Below are 21,456 nucleotides of genomic sequence, written 5' to 3'. Positions count from 1 at the left end.
TTGACTCGCTATTTCTGACACCTCTTAAAACCAAATTCTGAAGACAGAACAATTTTTCTCAGCTTTCTTGGTAACTGCAGTATCGATGGCATCTCCTTCGACCGCCCTGGTGCGTCACAAACCGCTCACAGCTGCGTGAGAGACGGCACTTTACATCTCCCATGAGTACGCCGCTCTTTCATCGCTCGCTGTTCTCCTTTGGTTGGCGCCTCGTATGCTCGCCATCAGATGACGCCAGATTCATATGACGCCGCTGCTTGCGACTCTGACTGGAAGGCTCGTCTTTTAAAGCCCCTTTTACACGATCGACTTTCTGGTCTAAGTCGACTTCTCAGAAAGTGACTCTGCTGCAGGGTAATTCACAGGCAGGCACAAAAGGCGGACACACTTCGAGGAGCTGATCCTTAAGCAGCTACACTCAGAATTTCGCTCCCAGATCGAGTGCATCTGTAGACTTATTAAAATTAGTACGGAAGACCCCAGTGAGGACGATTATATCGACGTAACACGACACCACTAAATATTAGTATTCGTCATTAAACTTGACCTCCTGTTCTATGCAATACGAACTGTGAAATTTCCTTGCTAATCTAGACGTCAGTTTCAATATGAGGAATAGTATCAAACTGATATGAAGTTCTGAAGTGACAACGTGAGTAAATAATACTGTGTACGAATAAAGTACTTATAATACTACAGCTGATGCCACTATCAGTGACAATAATAGTAATAATAATAACAAAGATGACAAGAATAATAATAATAATAATAATAATAATGGCTGATTTATAAAGAATTTTATTGGTATACAAGACAGATGTTTTCTGCTGTGGCGAGTGCTGGGGAAGAGAAATTAAGGAGACTACAGCACCTAAGAATACTGGGAAATGAGGAAGCTCTGGCTGCAAAGAAGAATGTGCAAGGGTAATGAGTACGTACAGGGACAATGGTAATCATTATTGTTACTTTAGTACGTATGTCATTAACTGTCTTCTGAAGCTGGACATTCAGTTATGTAACTTAATGCGGGAGGTATTCCAGACTCTGTTCCTGTTACTAAGAAGGGCTTCAGGAATATGACAGAACGATGGAGTTGTACAGAAAGGTCGAGGAGACATGTGAGGGACAGTGTACGTTGATAAGACAGTAGGGAAGACAGAGGATATGAAAATCTCTACACCTGTCTGCACGCAGCCAGGATAGCTGTGTATATGATCAAAGAGTCGAACACCTCAGATATAAGGAACAGAGGCATTCATACGCATCTACAGCTCTCCTGAGAAAGGCTTTGAGGATAACATCGCTGTGTGGTACGACCAAGTCTTGAGTACTGCTCAAGTGTTTGGAATCCTCGGCACGTGGATTAAAGAAAGACGATGATGCAATTTAGAGACGGACTGCTCATTCTGTTGCCGGTAGATTCGATAAACACGTGAGTATTGCGGACATGCTTCCTGAACTCAAGCGGGAATTCCTGGAGGGAAGACGACTTTCTTTTCGCGAAACACTACAGAGAAAATTTAGAGAATCGGCATCTGAAGCCGACTGCAGAAAGATTCTACCGCCGCGCGCCAACGTGCATTTCGCGTAAGATAAGAGAAATTAGGGTTCATATTGAGGCACATGGTCGTTTTTCCCTAACTCTATTTGCGAGTGAAAGAGGTAGGGAAATGACTAGTAGCGGTGTAACGTACCCTCCGCCATCCTCCATACAGTGGCTTGCGGAGTAATGTATGTCGATGTAGATAACACTAGACGCAGACAGATGGGGTGCACAAATTTCGTGCTTGGAGGTACGCCGTGGCAACTGGAAGGGGATCCGGCTTCCCTGTGTCTCTAACAGAGGCAGATGCAGATTTCATGGGATAAGACCAGGAAAAAGAAAAACACTTTTATCCATAACTCAAGCGGATGCTTTATTCCTTATGCTTCTTTTTTTGTTCTTCTGCTTTGGAGTACATACTTGAATCCTACGCCTCTCGGCATGGTGTCCTTCATACAATCAACGTACAAAGTTTCGTCCGCCTGCACGTTCCGTCGCCTTTTCCATTAGTTCTGTCACTCCTTTCGCCCTCTCAACGTCTTTTAAAGTGGCTACGCACGAACACATTACTAGCGGTCACTTTCCGTCCTCGCAGTGTCAGGAACTACTACTCGGAACCGAAACTTGATTGTTTCTAATCACATGATAAAGTTAGTTCTCACAAACGCCGATCTTTTTGTGAGACACATTGGTCGCAAGAGCGTAGAAAAGTACAAGGACGCAGCAGTGCCGATTCCCCTGACGTTGGCTGGGAAAACCAACTGCAGTGACCCGCACCGAACACCTCAGTAGCCACTCTGATCGCAGGTGTGTACGTCCCTCCTGAGAAATGGAACCAATATCTGTGTGCTTTGCAGTGGAGATAATTACTCACATACAACGGGCAAGGCCGGGAGAGGGGGGGGGGGGGGAGGGAGGGACTAAGACAAGTTATTAGTTACTGAAGATTTATTAACTGTGTACAGTGTTCTATTAGAAGGATGGCTGATAAGTAATGAATTATGGTAGCAATCTTGCACACAAATGATGTTTATGTTGATATTGCAGTGTGTCCACCACAGTGAGGCAAGTGCGGTTGCAGGCTGTGTGGCAAAATTTTCAGTTTCGCACAGCTATTGCTGCAAGTAGAATGTTCTCATGCACTAAACCTTTAACAGCAATTGAACGTTAATCAACGTAGCGACTGATGTCTTCACAGAATACTCATTTCGTGGATGTAATATTATAGCTACGTGCAGTTTTCCCTTTTCTTATCAACGTAGAACGTATATGGAGGAAGTTTCATTCGTATCTGATGATCGTCTTGTAGTATTGGTTATTGTAGAGACTGAACTGTTCCTGCTGTCTTATTGCGTTCAGAGGCGTAAGCATGCAGTTAAGTTTGAAGTCTCTACGATTAGGGAACGCATGAGGAGGTTAGGTTAGGGGAATAATTGTACACTGTCAAAATCCCACTCCCGTATGTAGATATGTAATCTTCAATCGGTTTTATTCGTTCTTACTGCAGGAAAATAATCTGTCTCTCTCTTACGATACTGTCCTACAGTTAAGCACATTCAAGAAAGGAGAGCATATTTTCGCTACATGAAAAGGTAGAAGATTAGGTTTTAACGTCCCATTAACAACGACGTTATTAGAGAAAATTCGCGCTAGGGAAGGAAATCGGGGGTGCCATTTCGAAATAACCATTCAGACATTTGCCTTATGCTTTTTCGGGAAACCTGAATCAGAACGGGCGGACGTGGAGCTGAACCATCTTCCTACGTTTCCGCTGCATGAAGATGGGAGAGCTACAAAACAAGCTAAAGCTTAATCACACTTCGTTTAATTTATTGCGGTTTCCAGGATGTGTATTTAGAAACGGTATGAAGATATGTCTTACAAAGAACTCCTGAAATCGGAAGATCCTTTCCACAACAACGAAATAAGAAATAGTGGGCGCTACGCCATTACCGTGAAAGGGACACACATATTGTCAATGTCACAAACTGCTGAGTGTTCAGTACCTCTACGCACTGTTGATAGCCGACTTGTAGATATCATTGTGTTTCGTCACGTAGTTAAGGTTAGATCCAGTCCAGGTAAGGAGAGTTTACTTCTTGTCGACTATGCACTGGCCCACGACGAACATTTCCTGTGTTTCGGATCCGTTCTGCAAGTCTTGAGATTAAACATTGTGGCCAGTGTCTCTACGGCTCATGGCTATCCTCATTCAAGTCAACCTTCTAATGTCCTGTGTTCCTTTCCTCGCATCAGGTGCTCAGTAACATGTTCAATAAAGTTTTTGTATTATGAGTTTCCTTACCCGGTCTTGACTATCTTTGTGACTGAGCACATTCAGCAAATTTTTTTTATGCAATATAAGACGTATGGGTAATGATTCTCAAGCAATAAGAGTTTTTTATTCATACCGTACCACTGAAGATCGGCACCACACTCAATAATAGTTCGTTAAAACTGAGCTGCTTTAGCCGCTATTATTAAATTAAAATGACCTTCATTGAGAGTTTTAAAATTCAACAATAAATTACAGATTAATACAAAATGAGAAAAAACGACAGACATTTTTGATTACGCAAAAATTCGTATATCAGAAAGAAACCTTGCTTATATTCATTTAATAAATCAAAGCGAGTATTATCAAGTAAAGCACAGCTATGTAACTAAAAATACTTCATGGTTCACCTCACACCAGCTCTTACCAAAGACGGAATATATACCTCAGCGTCTCTGTAGCTATAAGAATAACAGTTGTATGTAATAAGCGTACTTTACAAAAATTATACTACAGAAACAAAAATAAACAAAACTGACAGAAACAACTCCAAATGCCACTAAAAAAAATCCACAGATTCTTAATGATGTCCATGAAACGTCTCATAAGGCACATCAAGGTTGGCCATGAAAACGTAACAAGAAAGAAGATAACAAAAACTGCGATATAAATCGCCAAAACAGGAATAAAACAATTCCACGAACACTAACAAACTTCCAAGACAACACTGACAATAAATTACTTACAAATACTTTTTCGATGTATGAGGACTTCAGATGATGTATTTACTAAACTATCAATTACTTTAGCACTGTTTCAATATTCTTAATATTTCAGTTTTCTTTCGTTAACAGTGCATCACGTGAGCTACGTTTTGTAAACAAAATTATATTTTGACGTTAGTTGATGAAATGTCCTATAGCGCATTACTTTCACTGACTTAATACCAACTGCACCGAATTCGTAGCATGAAGTGATCAAAGCCGACTCGTTATACTACAATCTACATAACACCCCGTATTATATTTTAATTCAAATAAATGGAGCATTGAACAAAACGGAGAATGAAAGCTCACCGGAAGAAGACCCGTATCCCATCAGATTAAGAGCCTTGCGTTCGTTCTCACAGACACTTCGCTCAGCAAACCACATCATGTAAAGCCGATGATTGAAATCCGCACTAACAGTTCAATTTATTTCGACGGGGTGAATATATTCCTAAAAGTGCTATCTTTTTTCCAACCTCTGATCGTTCGCGAAATGGAAACCACAGTGAAAATCAGAAATGAATTATTTGCAACACTTCTGTACATAGTCGGCGCTCCTAGGTTTTTGTCGTAGTGTGGTACCAACTGTCCAGTACCATAGTCACAGAAGGCAGCCGTCTGTGACTTCCAGAAGTTCCCTAAGCCGGTCTGCAGCTCGTTATCTGTGCTAAAATTCTATCGTTATATCCAGCGGTTCATGTGATAGAAGAGATGAAAATCAGAGTATTGTGGGTGATCAAACATTTCCCATTGCAAACGCTGCAGAAGTGTCCCATTGCACCTGCAGTGTGCGGCCGAGGTTCGTCATGAAGAAGGAAACATATGACAGTCACTTTATGTGGGCTGTATAAAAGCACGCACGGCGCTCTTGACGGGAGACACAATTGTTCTAAGCATCTTTATGGCCTCACTGTGCGCTCAGAATTGAAAAGGGTGACGTAACGCAATAGACGGGCATACCATAAACACTGTGACATAGATCTGTGCAAAGCTTCACCGGATTTTCTCTGTGGTTTCAATTTCGCGACCGACTGGAGGTTGAAAAGAAATAGCCATCGTTTTATAAGATACGAAGTACAGACTGTCTGAAATTATCTTTGTGTATCCCAGGCTAAATGATTTAACCGAGTGGCTCCTAATGATTTAATCACCTTTCTGTGCAGGAATTGGAGGATCTGAAGAAGGCCTATGGGGAGAGTCAGGGCCTGCGCATCCTGGCGTTCCCGTGCAACCAGTTCAACGGCCAGGAGCCGGGAGACAGCGAGCAAATAGCCTGCTTCGCCCTCAGGACCATGGGTGCCACTTTTGACCTCTTCGAGAAGGTATGTTCTGTGTCAAGGTAGTTTATTCAACAGTAATAACTACAGCTATGCAACGACAGTAGTCATCTAAACCAGAGCCATTGAGAACGGCCATCAACTTTCACAAATGACGTTTAAACAAACCCCGAAATGCAACAAATACATGATTTCAAGATGATGACCATGACACAGGAAATTGGGGTTCTGAGCGGGGAAAAACTGAAATTTAAAATAATAACCACAAAATCATCGCAACAACCACAGAAATACGATACAGTGGTTGGTGCGAAGAACACACTCAGCTGAAAATTCTGATACCAACGCAGAAAGTCATAACGCATTACCAACACAGATAACGAAAAATCGCGCCAATTAACGGACCGTGGTATCGACATAATCACTTAATGTATATATGCCTGACAAAAAAAAGTTAGGTCGTGTTGCTTTAGGGGAATTAAGTCAAATTTATGAAGAGCTTGTTGGTAGGTTATTGGTGCTTACGGACGCTCAACGCCGAAGTTATTAGCAAAGAGCTTGCTATTATGAAGCCACTTATCACAATGATGTTGTAGATCTTTTGACCCCGATGCATTCACTGATGCGGTTGGGAAGGTAGACATAAGGCCGTTATATCCTGTCCTCAAATAAGTTGGCCCGCGACTGTTTTAACTGGTTCTTGACATCCTGGATACTGGTACTGGTACACTGGTACACTGATCCCACACATGTTCTGTCAGCGACTGGTTAGGGGATTTTGCTGGTCACGGGAGTAACTCAACTTCAAGCAGACAGGTCGTAGAGGTCAGTGTCATATGTGAACGAGCATTTCGCCATTGAAAAATGGCACCACTATACTGCCATATGAGAGGCAGGATGCCCCGACATACTGTTGAGCCGTCAGAGTTTCCTCAGTCACAACCAAAGAGTAACACCGCTGCCTCTCCAAAACCTTTGAAGAATAAGACCTCTCCCCAGGTCGCCACCATGCTTAGCGTTAGCGTTGAAACGGCAGGTAGCGTGGGACTGGGGGAGTGGATGGTGCTGGTGGTTTTATTGGAAAATTCAACTTTATCATTTATTAATAAAAACAAAAACTGAACATTACACATCATTGAACAGCGGACTGACGCTGGTTGATCCCAACATTTAGATCTCGAAATATATTTATTAAATTTGGCTGCAAGACAGTTAATCTTTAACCTTATAACTGATATCGAAACGTGGGGCTGTAATCTTTAATGCACATTATGTTAAGACACTAAAAAACAGTCTCAGGATACACGTAATATCAAAACACAACGATACAGAAAAGACGATAACTGAATGCTGACGGCTAATATTAACACTCAAAATATCAAGACAAATGTTTCAGATAGTTCTGAAAAGTGAGTATTCACGCAAAATTTTACACAAGAACACGCAAGATAGAGTCACATTGATGTGACCACTGCCTATGTTTGACGTCAACGTGCAGTAACCACACACAGATGGCAGGCCGCAGCACTGGTAATGAGGGTAGTATACAGGGTGGTCCATTGATAGTGATCGGGCCAAATATCTCACGAAATACGAATCAAACGAAAAAAAACTACAAAGAACGGAACTCGTCTAGCTTGAAGGGGGAAACCAGATGGCGCTATGGTTGGACCGCTAGATGGCGCTGCCATAGGTCAAACGGATATCAACTGCGTTATTTTTAAAAATAGGAACCCCCATTTTTTATTACATATTCGTGTAGTACGCAAAGAAATATGAATGTTTTAGTTGGACCACTTTTTTCGCTTTGTGATAGATGGCGCTGTAATAGTCACAAAAATATGGCTTACAATTTTAGACGAACAGTTGGTAACAGGTGGGTTTTTTAAATTAAAATACAGAACGTAGGTACGTTTGAACATTTTATTTCGGTTGTTCCAATGTGATACATGTACCTTTGTGACCTTATCATTTCTGAGAATGCATGCTGATACAGCGTGATTACCCGTAAATACCACATTAATGCAATAAATGCCCAAAATGATGTCCGTCAACCTCAATGCATTTGGCAATACGTGTACCGACATTCCTCTCAACAGCGAGTAGTTCACCTTCCATAATGTTCGCACATGCATTAACAATGCTCTGACGCATGTGGTCAGGCGTTTTCGGTGGATCACGATAGCAAATATCCTTCAACTTTCTCCACAGAAAGAAATCCGGGGACGTCAGCTCCGGTGAACGTGCGTGCCGTGGTATGGTGCTTCGATGACCAATCCACCTTTCATGAAAATTTTATTCAATACCACTTCAACCGCACGTGAGCTATGTGCCGGACATCCATCATGTTGGAAGAATATCACCATTCTGCCATGTAGTGAAACATCTTGTAGTAACATCGGTAGAACATTACATAGGAAATCACCATACATTGCACCATTTAGATTGCTATCGATAAAATCGGGGCCAATTATCCTTCCTCCCATAATGCCGCACCATACATTAACTCGCCAAGGTCGCTGATGTTCCACTTGTAGCAGCCATCGTGGATTTTCCGTTGCCCAATACTGCATATTATGCCGGTTTACGTTACCTCTGTTGGTGAATGAAGCTTCGTCGCTAAATAGAACGCGTGCAAAATCTCTGTCATCGTCCCGTAATTTCTCTCGTGCCCAGTGGCAGAACTGTACACGACGTTCAAAGTCGTCGCCATGCAATGCCTGGTGCATATAAATATGGTACGGGTGCAATCGACGTTGATGTAGCATTCTCAACACCGACGTTTTCGAGATTCCAGATTCTCCCGCAATTTGTCTGCTATTGGTGTGCGGATTAGCCGCGACAGCAGCTAAAACACCTACTTGGGCAGCATCATTTGTTGCAGGTCGTGGTTGACGTTTCACATGTGGCTGAACACTTCGTGTTTCCTTAAATAACTTACCTATCCGGCGAACGGTCCGGAGACTTGGATGATGTCGTCCAGGAAACCGAGCAGCATACATAGCACACGTCCGTTGGGCATTTTGATCACAATAGCCATACATCAACACGATATCGACCTTTTCCGCAATTGTTAAACGGTACATTTTAACATTAGTAATGCATCACGAAGCAAATACCGTCCGCTCTGGCGGAATTTTACGTGATACCACGTACTTATACGTTTGTGACTGTTACAGCGCCATCCATCACAAAGCGAAAAAAGTGGTAGAACTAAAACATTCATATTTCTTTTCGTACTACACGAATATGTAATAAAAAATGGTGGTTCCTATTTATAAAAACGCAGTTGATATCCGTTTGACCTATGACAGCGCCATCTAGCGGGTCAACCATAGCGCCATCTGGTTTCCGCCTTCAAGCTACACAAGTTTCGTTCTTTGTAGTTTTTTCGTTTGACGCTTATTTCGTGAGATAATTGGCCCGGTAACAATAAATGGACCACCCTGTATAAAACGTGTCGTGATTGGGCGGTGGTGGTGGGTGGGTGGGGTGGGGTGGAGGAAGGGGCCAAGAGGGAGGACGCGATAAATAGTGCAGTCATTGTCGTAATACGGAAAAGGAGCTATTTCTCTGACATTCAAAAGGACATGATCATTAGCTCTTGAGCCAGTGTAAGTGGACCAAAACTTTAGCCATTGGATGTAATAATTATGCTTTATGCGCATACCTCTTAATACAATAGCATACATTTAACACAGAATACTTCGTAGAGGACCACAAACAATTTAAATAGTAGCAGGGTGTGGCGTTTCATTGAGATTCGTGTTCTGTCTGCCATATACGTGAAGGGAGGGAGGAGAGTTGACCGTGATGTGCTGAAGTCAGACGCTCCTCCGGCAGGGCGAAAGCTACTTACTGAATGTCAGCAGCGGCCTTTACAGACACGTCTCACATCATGGGTTTGGATAAGTTTTTGGGACTCGTGGAATATTATATTGTAAAAGGTGGGATCTAAGCTATCTCCCTAAGTCTGGGGCAGCAGAGGCTTCTCGATCCACCTAAAGTGAAAAGACACATTTTATATTATAAAGTGTGTAATTGTTTTATTGGCATTAACTTTGACCAGTTTTTGTGTCCGAGCGACTAGCAAGACGCACGCTACAGCTGATATCGATGTGAGGTAGTAGTAACAGATTTGTGAAAATTCTGACACCAGTGTCTTTGCTTTCCTCGGGCAACTTTCTCACCAGCTGAGACATCCGAGTACTACTCTCATATCGACATGAGTTAAGAAAGAGAATGCGGCGTCGTCAATAACAGACGTAGCGTCAGACTTTTTTTTTTTTTTTTTTTTTAGTTCACGGTGCTGAAAGCGTTTAGGAAGACTGAGAGTTGTATTATTGAATGAGCCGGCCGCGGTGGTCTAGCGGTTCTAGGCGCGCAGTCCGGAACCGCTCGACTGCTACGGTCGCAGGTTCGAATCCTGCCTCGGGCATGGATGTGCGTGATGTCCTTAGGTTAGTTAGGTTTAAGTAGTTCTAAGTTCTAGGGGACTGATGATCACAGATGTTAAGTCTCATAGTGCTCAGAGCCATTTGAACCGTTTTTATTATTGAATGAAATCATTTTAACTATGTAATGTCCAGTTCCATTTTCAAATAACATTTTCAACGCATCTTCCTCATCCATGTGGTTTTAGCTACGAATAGGTCATTTTCGGGCTTGTCTGAACACCAGCTTTTCGTAAACTTCTAAGTGAAGTATGGCAGTACGGTTCAAAATTAGACTCGAGACACAGTAGTTTCGTTATTGGTGAATTTTGTTTTATTGACATTAGAACGCCCTGAATGGCATAGTAGCGAGAAGGAAGTACTTCTCTGGGCGGTATCACTAACCTGGTGTCTTGCTGCTTCGGTGAGTCCCTCGTAGCACAGCAGTAGCGCTCAATCTCCAGGTTCCATGTAGGTGGTGATCCTGCTGAATTGGAGTGTTTAGGGATGCCAGTTTTAATTGTCAACAACGTTTGTACTATACCTGTTTTAATACAGAAATTGTTTTGTCACACACGTCCCAGAATCAGCATTTGCAATATGGCGGCTCCGGACTACGCCGTTATATTCGACCCTTTACACACATTACCACCGTTTTCTGACTTTACATATTGATAGACACTGCCCACGACCCGTGGCGTTCTGATAACTAACAACTTCGCTTTATATCTTGTTTAACAGCTGAAATACGTACTCGTGACCGTTCTTTTAGAGCCGCCTCGGTTACTCGACCGTGCGTTTTGAGTGGCCCCTCGCGACTAACTCGCCCTGTCTTCCCGAAGGACAAGAGAGACCACCCCACCTTTCTCTCTCAGCCAATAAGGACACTTCTCATATCCAAACTTTCAGCCAATGGGCGTTCAGATCGCTGTTGCTAGGCGGACCTGACATCACGTTTGCGGACATTGTGACGGTAGTTTGTCTCGGAACACTGTCTCAGATTGTAAGATCATTACTTCCGAATAGTCGGATCTTGTCCCTAGTAAGGTTGCACAACATTGCCTCCTATGATTTCATCTCTAATGCTCCTTGCTGGCTCTTAATTGTTAAATGTACATGTAGCCTGACTGCTACTGAGCATTCCCGATCGCACAAATATGCCTAATACTTGGCTTAAACACGTGAAGGGAATGCACATATGCATTACAACATTAGGCCGTGGCCCAAAGCGCACCATGTCGAGGTGCTGCACTATGCTCAGCAAAAGAAGGTCCGACACGATACTCCGAAGTACCCCATGTCTTTCGTCACTTCAGTGTACTTTCAGTACACAATCGAGCGCCAGATCCTGGTTGCCAGTTGTCTCTGCGGCAATTTATGTCCCATCTTTTTCTTCGTTCGGGGTCACTTGAAAATTTAAACACGCAAAAACCATTTTAGTGCAGTTCACAACTGTTCGGTACTCCTCATGCATGAAATATCAAATATTTTGTAAGAAATATTCTAAAAAGTTGGGTGAATAGGTTAACCACCCACTAGGTAAACATTGCTCACTGCTCAGAGCTGGGGAAAACATGGCGGACAACTCAGCCTACATAGGAGCTCGAGGTTAGGCGGTGACGTCAACGGAGCGCAGACTAGTAGCTCCGCATATTCACTTAAAACTTGCCCTCGAGTCGAGGCCTGCGAGAAAGGCTGTGGAGCATGCGTCCCAGTACGTGACACTGCAGGTCTTACAAGTGCCAGCACCTGCCTCCTATTTCAGAGGGGTTTAATAACTGTGCTTTTAAATGGATGTAAGTTCTCGACAGCACACGACAAAATTGGAAGATTTTCAACTAAATGTTGATTTCCCATGTGCTCTGTAAGGAGCCGAAAGTTTGCGAAGTGTGGCGGGCAAGCCTACTTGACGTCGACGAGATGTACGGGCCCTGAAACGAACTTGTGACGTCACAATAGTAGGCTTGTCTGCCGCACTTCGGTAACATTCGGCTCTGTGGAGGGCCCACAAGAAAGCCATACATAACTGAAGAGGTACCGACAAGTGGTCTTTATTTTGTCGTGTGCTATGGAAAACGTGTGTGCATGCATTTAAATGCGCAATCAAGAATTTTAAATTCGTCTGAAATATCTGCTGGAGACTGCTGCAGGCGCTCGTAAAACCTGCAGTGTCGCGTGCTGTGACGTACGTTCCATGTCCTGTCTTTCTGGTGGGCCCGGAACCTACTAGTGTGACGTCACAAGTTCGTTACAGTGTCGTATATCTCGTTGGCACCGCCAGCGAGTCCTGTGGCGTAGTACGCGAACTCCCCGTCTCGTGGGCGCATAGATTCCACTCGTGAGTCTCCACCGCAGCGCACTCGCCACCTGAATGTGTTGCAGGGGACTCGCTCAGAAAGGAAAGGTAGCACAAGAGTTCGCAAATATAACTGGAGACTCACAGCATTCCCGCTACATAGGTAACCGTTTTGAAAGAAATTTCCGCCATTAGACTGTAAATTGTTACAAGTTGTATAGGTTAATTTCTGTCTTTCGCAACTGTGATAAAAGTCTTATGAAGAGCAGACGCGTTTTGCGTTATTTAAAAGCATCTTCAGTGGTCAGGTTTTGTTGTTGTTGCTTATTGCATTCTTCTTCGTCGTCTATGTGTATGTGTAGAGTTTTTGAACTCGGTGATTACAGTGCACTTAATAAATTCACATTTCTATGTTGGGAAATATCAGTAGCCTCTAGCATGGCTGCACATTCCACCCACCGATACGGCACGCTGTTTGAACGCGAGGAGGCGGAAGAGGGGGAAGCTGCGAAAGCGTCGTATCTGAAGGGCAATGCAGCCGCACTCCATATGACTTCGTTTTATAGTTCACATTTCTCAAGGACACAGATCACAAACAAAAGTAGTTTCCAGTATTATTTCAATATTTTTGGCGCACTGAAGACGCAATATAATTTTAATCTGGTACAAACTGTCGCCATACAGACAGGCGCAGGCAGTGTCGCAGATTTTCGGGCTCAGGTTGTCACGTAATCGTCTTACTTAATTTCATAGTGGGAAAAAGTATTTCACTCACATGTGTTGGTCGAAATATTGTAGCACTTCTGCAGCCTCATTACGAGACATGGGAAATCTACATGACGAAAGCAGTGTAGACGTCTTGAACAGTTTAAAGTAATATGATTTGTCTTTAAAACTGGAATTACAGTGCAGATCAGTCAGTTACACCTGAACTGGGGCGCTTTTAACTGAAACGGCAAACGGTCGCGCAAAGAGCACGATGGTATAAGACTGGCAGTGTCCTCAATGCGTTACAAAACTATTCTTTTAATTCTTTGAAGGCAGAATAAATTCTTCAGACCTCACGTTTTCTTTGATGCCAGTGAGCTTACGCAACTGGTCGGTGTTTGTCAGAATTTGTCCCTTCTATAGTAGAGTCGTTTTTCTTAAATGCATCCCTATCAATTAAGAAATAAGTTGTTTGTTACCTCACCATATCTTACTTTGTGCAGTATACACTCAAGTCCACTTAAAATGAGAGATCTGCAATCCATTCCGGATGTTCTAATGTTCGTCCCTGCACTCTTGTTTCCTTAATAAATTCAACAATAGGAGGTTTTAGGTCGAAAAATAGTTGCAGCATGCTCCTTGACCTAATCAGTGAACTTTTCAGTAATATATAAAGTCTTCAACACTTGCAACTGACAGTGCTGTTCTTACCGCCAATTTCTTCACGGGCTCCATGCGTGCAAATTCATAGCAAACTGCTGCTTGAAGTAAAAACAAAGAATCCTGTCTGTTGATCGTTGTAATATTTTGTTTTTTTTTCATTGTCAAATAAGCGTTTAAATTCTTCTGCCTTTATAGCAAATTTGCAGTACCCATCGAATATGTAACTGCGTGATAGATATTGAGAATTCTTATTCCTCTCTTCTGTAATTCCCACTCAGTTTTAAAGGCTTGTACAGACAGCCACTTGACGTTTGAACGTCCTTCATGCCACTGACTAATAGCAAAGGCTAAACAGCCCTGGCACTACGATTCTGCCGAGCAGAAGAGAGTTGTGCCGGCCGAAAAACGCCACTCCGCAATATTAAATGAAATGTGGCGCTGTAAAGGGTACTTCCGAGAAGGTCCGTGCAGAGCTGAGGGAGGCCGAGCCACTGCCTGCACGCGATCGTCACACCCGGCCGCCCCTGTCCTACATCCACCAAAAAAACGTGATGCACTAAGAGCAGATTCTTTGTCGAATACCAGGCAGTCCACCGTATCAGTCAAAAGGCACGATATTAAGAACTGTGGAAAAATTCGTTACTGTCGTTAAAACCCTTTTATACGATCGACTTTCCTGTCTCAATTAACTACTCAAGAGAAGTGAGTCTACTGCAGAGCAGTTGTCCTTTCATTCTTGTACTGAAAATAATCTGATTTGAGTGATTATTTTCGTTTACACGTGAACGCCATAACTGAGTGTGTTCTGAGAGCTGTGGCATGTTAAGTGGTGAAAGTAAGGTAATGAGGAGTCATACGTTTTTATGAAAAGATCGAAATGTAAGGAACAAAACTTGTTGTTGTTGTGGTCTTCAGTCCTGAGACTGGTTTGATGCAGCTCTCCATGTTACTCTATCCTGTGCAAGCTTTTTCATCTCCCAGTACCTACTGCAACCTACATCCTTCTGAATCTGCTTAGTGTATTCATCTCTTGGTCTCCCCCTACGATTTTTTCCCTCCACGCTGCCCTCCAATACTAAATTGGTGATCCCTTGATGCCTCAGAACATGTCCTACCAACCGATCCCTTCTTCTGGTCAAGTTGTGCCACAAACTTCTCTTCTCCCCAATCCTATTCAATACTTCCTCATTAGTTATGTGATCTACCCATCTAATCTTCAGCATTCTTCTGTAGCACCACATTTCGAAAGCTTCTATTCTCTTCTTGTCCAAACTATTTATCGTCCATGTTTCACTTCCATACATGGCTACACTCAATACGAATACTTTCAGAAATGACTTCCTGACACTTAAATCAATACTGGATGTTAACAAATTTCTCGTCTTCAGAAACGCTTTCCTTGCCATTGCCAGCCTACATTTTATATCCAGTCTACTTCGACCATCATCAGTTATTTTGCTCCCCAAATAGCAAAACTCCTTTACTACTTTAAGTGCCTCATTTCCTAATCTAATTCCCTCAGCATCACCCGACTTAATTAGACTACATTCCATTATCCTTGTTTTGCTTTTGTTGATGTTCATCTTATATCCTCCTTTCAAGACACTGTCCATTCCATTCAACTGCTCTTCCAAGCCCTTTGCTGTCTCTGAACCTCAAAGTTTTTATTCCTTCTCCATGAATTTTAATACCTACTCCGAATTTTTCTTTTGTTTCCTTTACTGCTTGCTCAATATACAGATTGAACAACATCGGGGAGAGGCTACAACCCTGTCTTACCCACTTCCCAACCACTGCTTCCCTTTCATGTCCCTCGACTCTTATAACTGCCATCTGGTTTCTGTACAAATTGTAAATAGCCTTTCGCTCCCTGTATTTTACCCCTGCCATCTTCAGAATTTGAAAGAGAGTATTCCAGTCAACATTGTCAAAAGCTTTCTCTAAGTCTACAAATGCTAGAAACGTAGGTTTGCCTTTCCTTAATCTTTCTTCTAAGATAAGTCGTAAGGTCAGTATTGCCTCACGTGTTCCAGTGTTTCTACGGAATCCAAACTGATCTTCCCCTTGGTTGGCTTCTACTAGTTTTTCCATTCGTCTGTAAAGAATTCGTGTTAGTATTTTGCAGCTGTGACTTATTAAGCTGATAGTTCGGTAATTTTCACATCTGTCAACACCTGCTTTCTTTGGGATTGGAATTATTATATTCTTCTTGAAGTCTGAGGCTATTTCGCCTGTTTCATACATCTTCCTCACCAGACGGTAGAGTTTTGTCAGGACTGGCTCTCCCACCGCCGTCAGTAGTTCCAATGGAATATTGTCTACTCCGGGGGCCTTGTTTCGACTTAGGTCTTTCAGTGTTCTGTCAAACTCTTCACGCAGTATCTTATCTCCCATTTCATCTTCATTTACATCCTCTTCCATTTCCATAATATTGTCCTCAAGTACATCGCCCTTGTATAGACCCTCTATATACTCCTTCCACCTTTCTGCTTTCCCTTCTTTGCTTAGAACTGGGTTTCCATCTGAGCTCTTGATATTCATACAAGTCGTTCTCTTATCTCCAAAGGTCTCTTTAATTTTCCTGTAGGCGGTATCTATCTTACCCCTAGTGAGATAGCCTCTACATCCTTACATTTGTCCTCTAGCCATCCCTGCTTAGCCATTTTGCACTTCCTGTCGATCTCATTTTTGAGACGTTTGTATTCCTTTTTGCCTGTTTCACTTACTGCATTTTTATATTTTCTCATTCATCAATTAAATTCAATATTTCTTCTGTTACCCAAGGATTTCTACTAGCCCTCGTCTTTTTACCTACTTGATCCTCTGCTGCCTTCACTACTTCATCCCTCAAAGCTACCCAGTCTTCTTCTACTGTATTTATTTCCCCCATTCCTGTCAATTGCTCCCTTACGCTCTCCCTGAATCTCTGTACAACCTCTGGTTCTTTTAGTTTATCCAGGTCCCATCTCCTTAAATTCCCACCTTTTTGCAGTGTCTTCAGTTTTAATCTACAGTTCATAACCAATAGATTGTGGTCAGAGTCCACATCTGCCCCTGGAAATGTCTTACAATTTAAAACCTGGTTCCTAAATCTCTGTCTTACCATTATATAATCTATCTGATACCTTTTAGTGTCTCCAGGGTTCTTCCATGTATACAACCTTCTTTCATGATTCTTAAACCAAATGTTAGTTATGATTATGTTGTGCTCTGTGCAAAATTCTACCAGGCGGCTTCCTCTTTCATTTCTGTCCCCCAATCCATATTTACCTACTATGTTTCCTTCTCTCCCTTTTCCTACACTCGAATTCCAGTCACCCATGACTATTAAATTTTCGTCAACCTTCACAATCTGAATAATTTCTTTTATTTCATCATACATTTCTTCAATTTCTTCGTCATCTGCAGAGCTAGTTGGCATATAAACTTGTACTACTGTAGTAGGTGTGGGATTCGTATCTATCTTGGCCGCAATAATGCGTTCACTATGCTGTTTGTAGTAGCTTACCCGCATTCCTATTTTCCTATTCATTATTAAACCTACTCCTGCATTACACCTATTTGATTTTGTGTTTATAACCCTGTAGTCACCTGACCAGAAGTCTTGTTCCTCCTGCCACCGAACTTCACTAATTCCCACTATATCTAACTTCAACCTATCCATTTCCCTTTTTAAATTTTCTAACCTACCTGCCCGATTAAGGGATCTGACATTCCACGCTCCGATCCGTAGAACGCCAGTTTTCTTTCTCCTGATAACGACATCGTCTTGAGTAGTCCCCGCCCGGAGATCCGAATGGGGGACTATTTTACCTCCGGAATATTTTACCCAAGAGGACGCCATCATCATGTAATCATACAGTAAAGCTGCATGCCCTCGGGAAAAATTACGGCTGTAGTTTCCCCTTGCTTTCAGCCGTTCGCAGTACCAGCACAGCAAGGCCGTTTTGGTTATTGTTACAAGGCCAGATCAGTCAATCATCCAGACTGTTGCCCATGCAACTACTGAAAAGGCTGCTGCCCCTCTTCAGGAACCACACGTTTGTCTGGCCTCTCAACAGATACCCCTCCGTTGTGGTTGCACCTACGGTACGGCTATCTGTATCGCTGAGGCACGGAAGCCTCCCCACCAACGGTAAGGTCCATGGTTCATGGGGGGGGGGGGGGGGGGGGGAACAAAACTTAGTAACAAGTAATCATAATATAGTTTGTTAATGATCAGAGCAGAATTCATACTGGAAATTCTTGTCGAAGGTCCTGTGGTAAACTATTTACACTCATGGAAACTGAAAGAAGAGGACAGGTGTTATCCAAGTATTTCAAGACATATATATTTATTTGGCAGAGAAAACATATACTTGCAAACTCGTCGAACAACTTCTGGAACGCAATAAACGGCGCATTTTTGCTTTATCCTTTGTGTACTGTTTTCTTCCTAAATGCCAAGTAGCATCGAAAATTATTTTTCTCGTCAAATAGTTCCGATTTTTTCATTGTTAAATAATTTTCATTAAAACATGGTTATCTGTTTACATTTTTATTTATGCATAGTGTATATCTTTTCTTTGTATAACGTAAATACCTTCTTGCTTCTAGGTATTACGTCTCCCTTGTAGGCGAACACCAGTAGGAAAAAATACCAGGACATTGTGCATCTTTTCAATGTTGCACGAAAACAAAGGACAGAATACAATAAAGATTACGAAGACACGAATGCACAAAATCCATTTCAGTAGTAGGAGTTAACTGGGCCAGAACTGGTTCGCTTCTGATGTCAGCTGGCGCTGCCACGGACCCCTGTTTCTGCATATGCCCAGGGTGCAGCTTGCTCGGAAGTTTAGAACTCCAGACTCAACACAGTCTTAAGACCGTGGACGCCATAGAAACACTCGCGTCGTGGTCGGTTGCTGATTTACAAGCAGGCACGAAATGCACACGTACTTCTGCTCGTGTGGATCGGGTTTAAGATGTGGCCCAGCCAAGTAAGGAAAGCCGAACGATATCTCCCTGGTCTCTCACGGAGAAGAAAGGAAACGTCTACTGGCTACCTAGTCCACTGTCATGTTCCCATTTAATGCAAGCTACCAATCCAGGATTTAGTACGGGATGCGGCAGGCGGCTGCTCATCACAAATGGCTACAGAGAATAAAAAAGTCCTACAGAAACCCTCCTCCAAGCATCGGCACGTGAAAGAAAGGCGTATCAGATGACCATTATTACTGTAGAATACTGATAAGTCAGCGAGTGACACTGTAGAAGAGGTTCGAAAATAACTTACCTCTTTCGAAGACTTTTAGAATTTACAGAACTGTGTTAATGTACGCAAGCTGATGTCATTTTTCACATTATAATGCGGCATTGAACTGTATGTACGAAGTTGGCTATGTATTTAAGATATGGATGCCTTTCCCCTTGCCTCTTGAGCCTGGACATCTTTGCTTTTATTCGTTTCAATGCTGCAAGGCATCCTAAGGTTAATGGCATAATTAGTGAAATTAGTACTTCAAGGAAGTAGCGGCAGTTAACGTGCAAACTTGAAATACTTTCATAATACATCTCTGGCAGCAGCTATTTACTCTCAGTTTCCAAGAGCACTTGTGCTGAATCACGGCTTGTGAGTAGTTGCATTTCGAGATGCCCGACTGCATATTGAGATCAAGTTTTGAATGCTAACTTGAACACTGCTCCTGCCTTTTTTTTTTGTCAAACGCAAAACTTAAACTCAATTGATTTTGTCATAAGAATCCACTTGAATTTTGGTTTAAAAAGATTGCATTAGTTACTTGAAGAATTAATGATATCGTCTACAATATTTATGTCTCTGGTTCTTTTGCAGCAACTTTAATTAAACGGATTTATGATTCCACGTGGATATGGTATTATTTTCTCAGATGAAAGTATATAATAATCCAACAACCTTTCAAAAGAATATCTCTAAAGCAATTCACATTGACTACACCATTCTTACTACAAGTATGAAGGTCTGTCATTTACTGGTACGCCAAATCATTAAATAAACAAAATAAATCGAGTTGTCAGATAAGGAATAGCTGATCAGATTTTGTTCCGCCGATGCTTGGCCGTCGCCTGCAGTGCCCTTCGTGATCAGTTGTGTAATTTTAGAAACCAGACGTACTGGAACAGCCATCTCACAATCCATGGAGCCCACCTATTTTGCCAGCCGCGAGATTTGCTACTAAAAAAGAAGATGCAAGTAGAAAAATATAACAAAATTTTCTTCAAAAACATTTAGTCGCTCAAATGCGATATTTTACTCCCGTAAAAAAACCCAACTGGCCTCAACCCCTTGTGAGGCAAACTGCGGAGCTGTTTGACTAAGAAGTAGCGGCTGTGGTCTCGTAAACTGACACACGGCCGGGAGGACGGTGTGCTGCCCACACGCCCCTCCATATCCGTATCCGGTGACGCCTGTGATATGAGGATGACACGGCGGCCAGTCGGTACCTTTGGGCCTTCATCGCCTGTTCTGGCGGAGTTTAGTTTTTGAAAAAACGTTCCAGGGAGAACCGAAGCTAACACAAATAATGCAATAGCGTTTACTCTCTGACAGAACCGGTGTATCCCCTCGGCATGGCCTTTGACAGATGATGAATTCAGCAACACACTGAACTATTAATAGAAAGCTGCGGAGTTCAAATCCCTGTACAGCTACTGAGATTTAAATTTTGCGTGGTGTTCTTAAAGCGATGAAGATGAATGACTACAACATTCCCTTGTAAAGGACGTTGTCGATAACCATCGCCTGTACGAACTTGTGCTCTGCCTCTAATAAGCTATTCGTCAACGGGACGTCAAGCAATAATTTTGTTTTTCCTTCGGAAGTTACGTTTCCGTATGTTTTGCTTCCAGCTTTCTCATGAGTGATTCTTATTATTTGTGTAAATATGCATCGTCACGTTGAAAATTAAAAAATTAGAAATTAAAACGTTTCTGCATTTCTGCATAAAATAAATTACTGTTTACATTTCCTCGAGAAGAATTCTTATGTCCATAACAGTCGATGAAAGACATTCACTTTGCCGGTTAGTTAAATTACATTACTAGTCAATTTATCTGAATCAGGTATTAAAGAGATGTCAGTATACTTTTCTGGTCAGCCTAAAGAGAACATTCGTTATGAGCAACGACTGTAATTATTCAGTTCGTTGTAAAACTAAGTATGATAAAACTAAGTATGATTTGCCACATTTTGTTTAGGCTTCGTCAGTGGTTTTAAACGAAGTTTGCATTACGCAGACGTTACTTTCACAATTATTTGGTGAGCTGTACAACTTGGAAACGAAATGTTCTCTAGCTCTTGTACATTATCGAACAACTGAAAACCGCGTTATTTGCAAGAGTGTTTAACAGTCGTAAATTTTGCATTCGCTGCTTTTATAGCTGTATTATTGTGCTGACCCGTCTAATAAACCGCATCAAATAGTTTTCGAGTTCATATTACAAACACTCGTATTTACCTCTGCGGCTACGTCA

General features: G+C 42.3%; 1 protein-coding gene across 1 annotated transcript in view; it reads left to right on the top strand.

The window, feature by feature from the left end:
• The window catches only part of LOC124784243 (phospholipid hydroperoxide glutathione peroxidase-like), a 44,904-nt gene that overhangs the window by 21,162 nt on the left and 2,286 nt on the right, over nt 1–21,456 (top strand). Inside the window, exon 3 of the mRNA XM_047254086.1 lies at nt 5,749–5,907. Coding sequence (XP_047110042.1) covers nt 5,749–5,907 — 159 coding nt within the window. The remainder of the gene's footprint in view (nt 1–5,748; nt 5,908–21,456) is intronic.

The sequence above is a fragment of the Schistocerca piceifrons genome, chromosome 1 (assembly GCF_021461385.2).
Source record: "Schistocerca piceifrons isolate TAMUIC-IGC-003096 chromosome 1, iqSchPice1.1, whole genome shotgun sequence".
Taxonomy (NCBI): domain Eukaryota; kingdom Metazoa; phylum Arthropoda; class Insecta; order Orthoptera; family Acrididae; genus Schistocerca; species Schistocerca piceifrons.
This window is presented reverse-complemented; position numbering and strand designations above follow the sequence as displayed.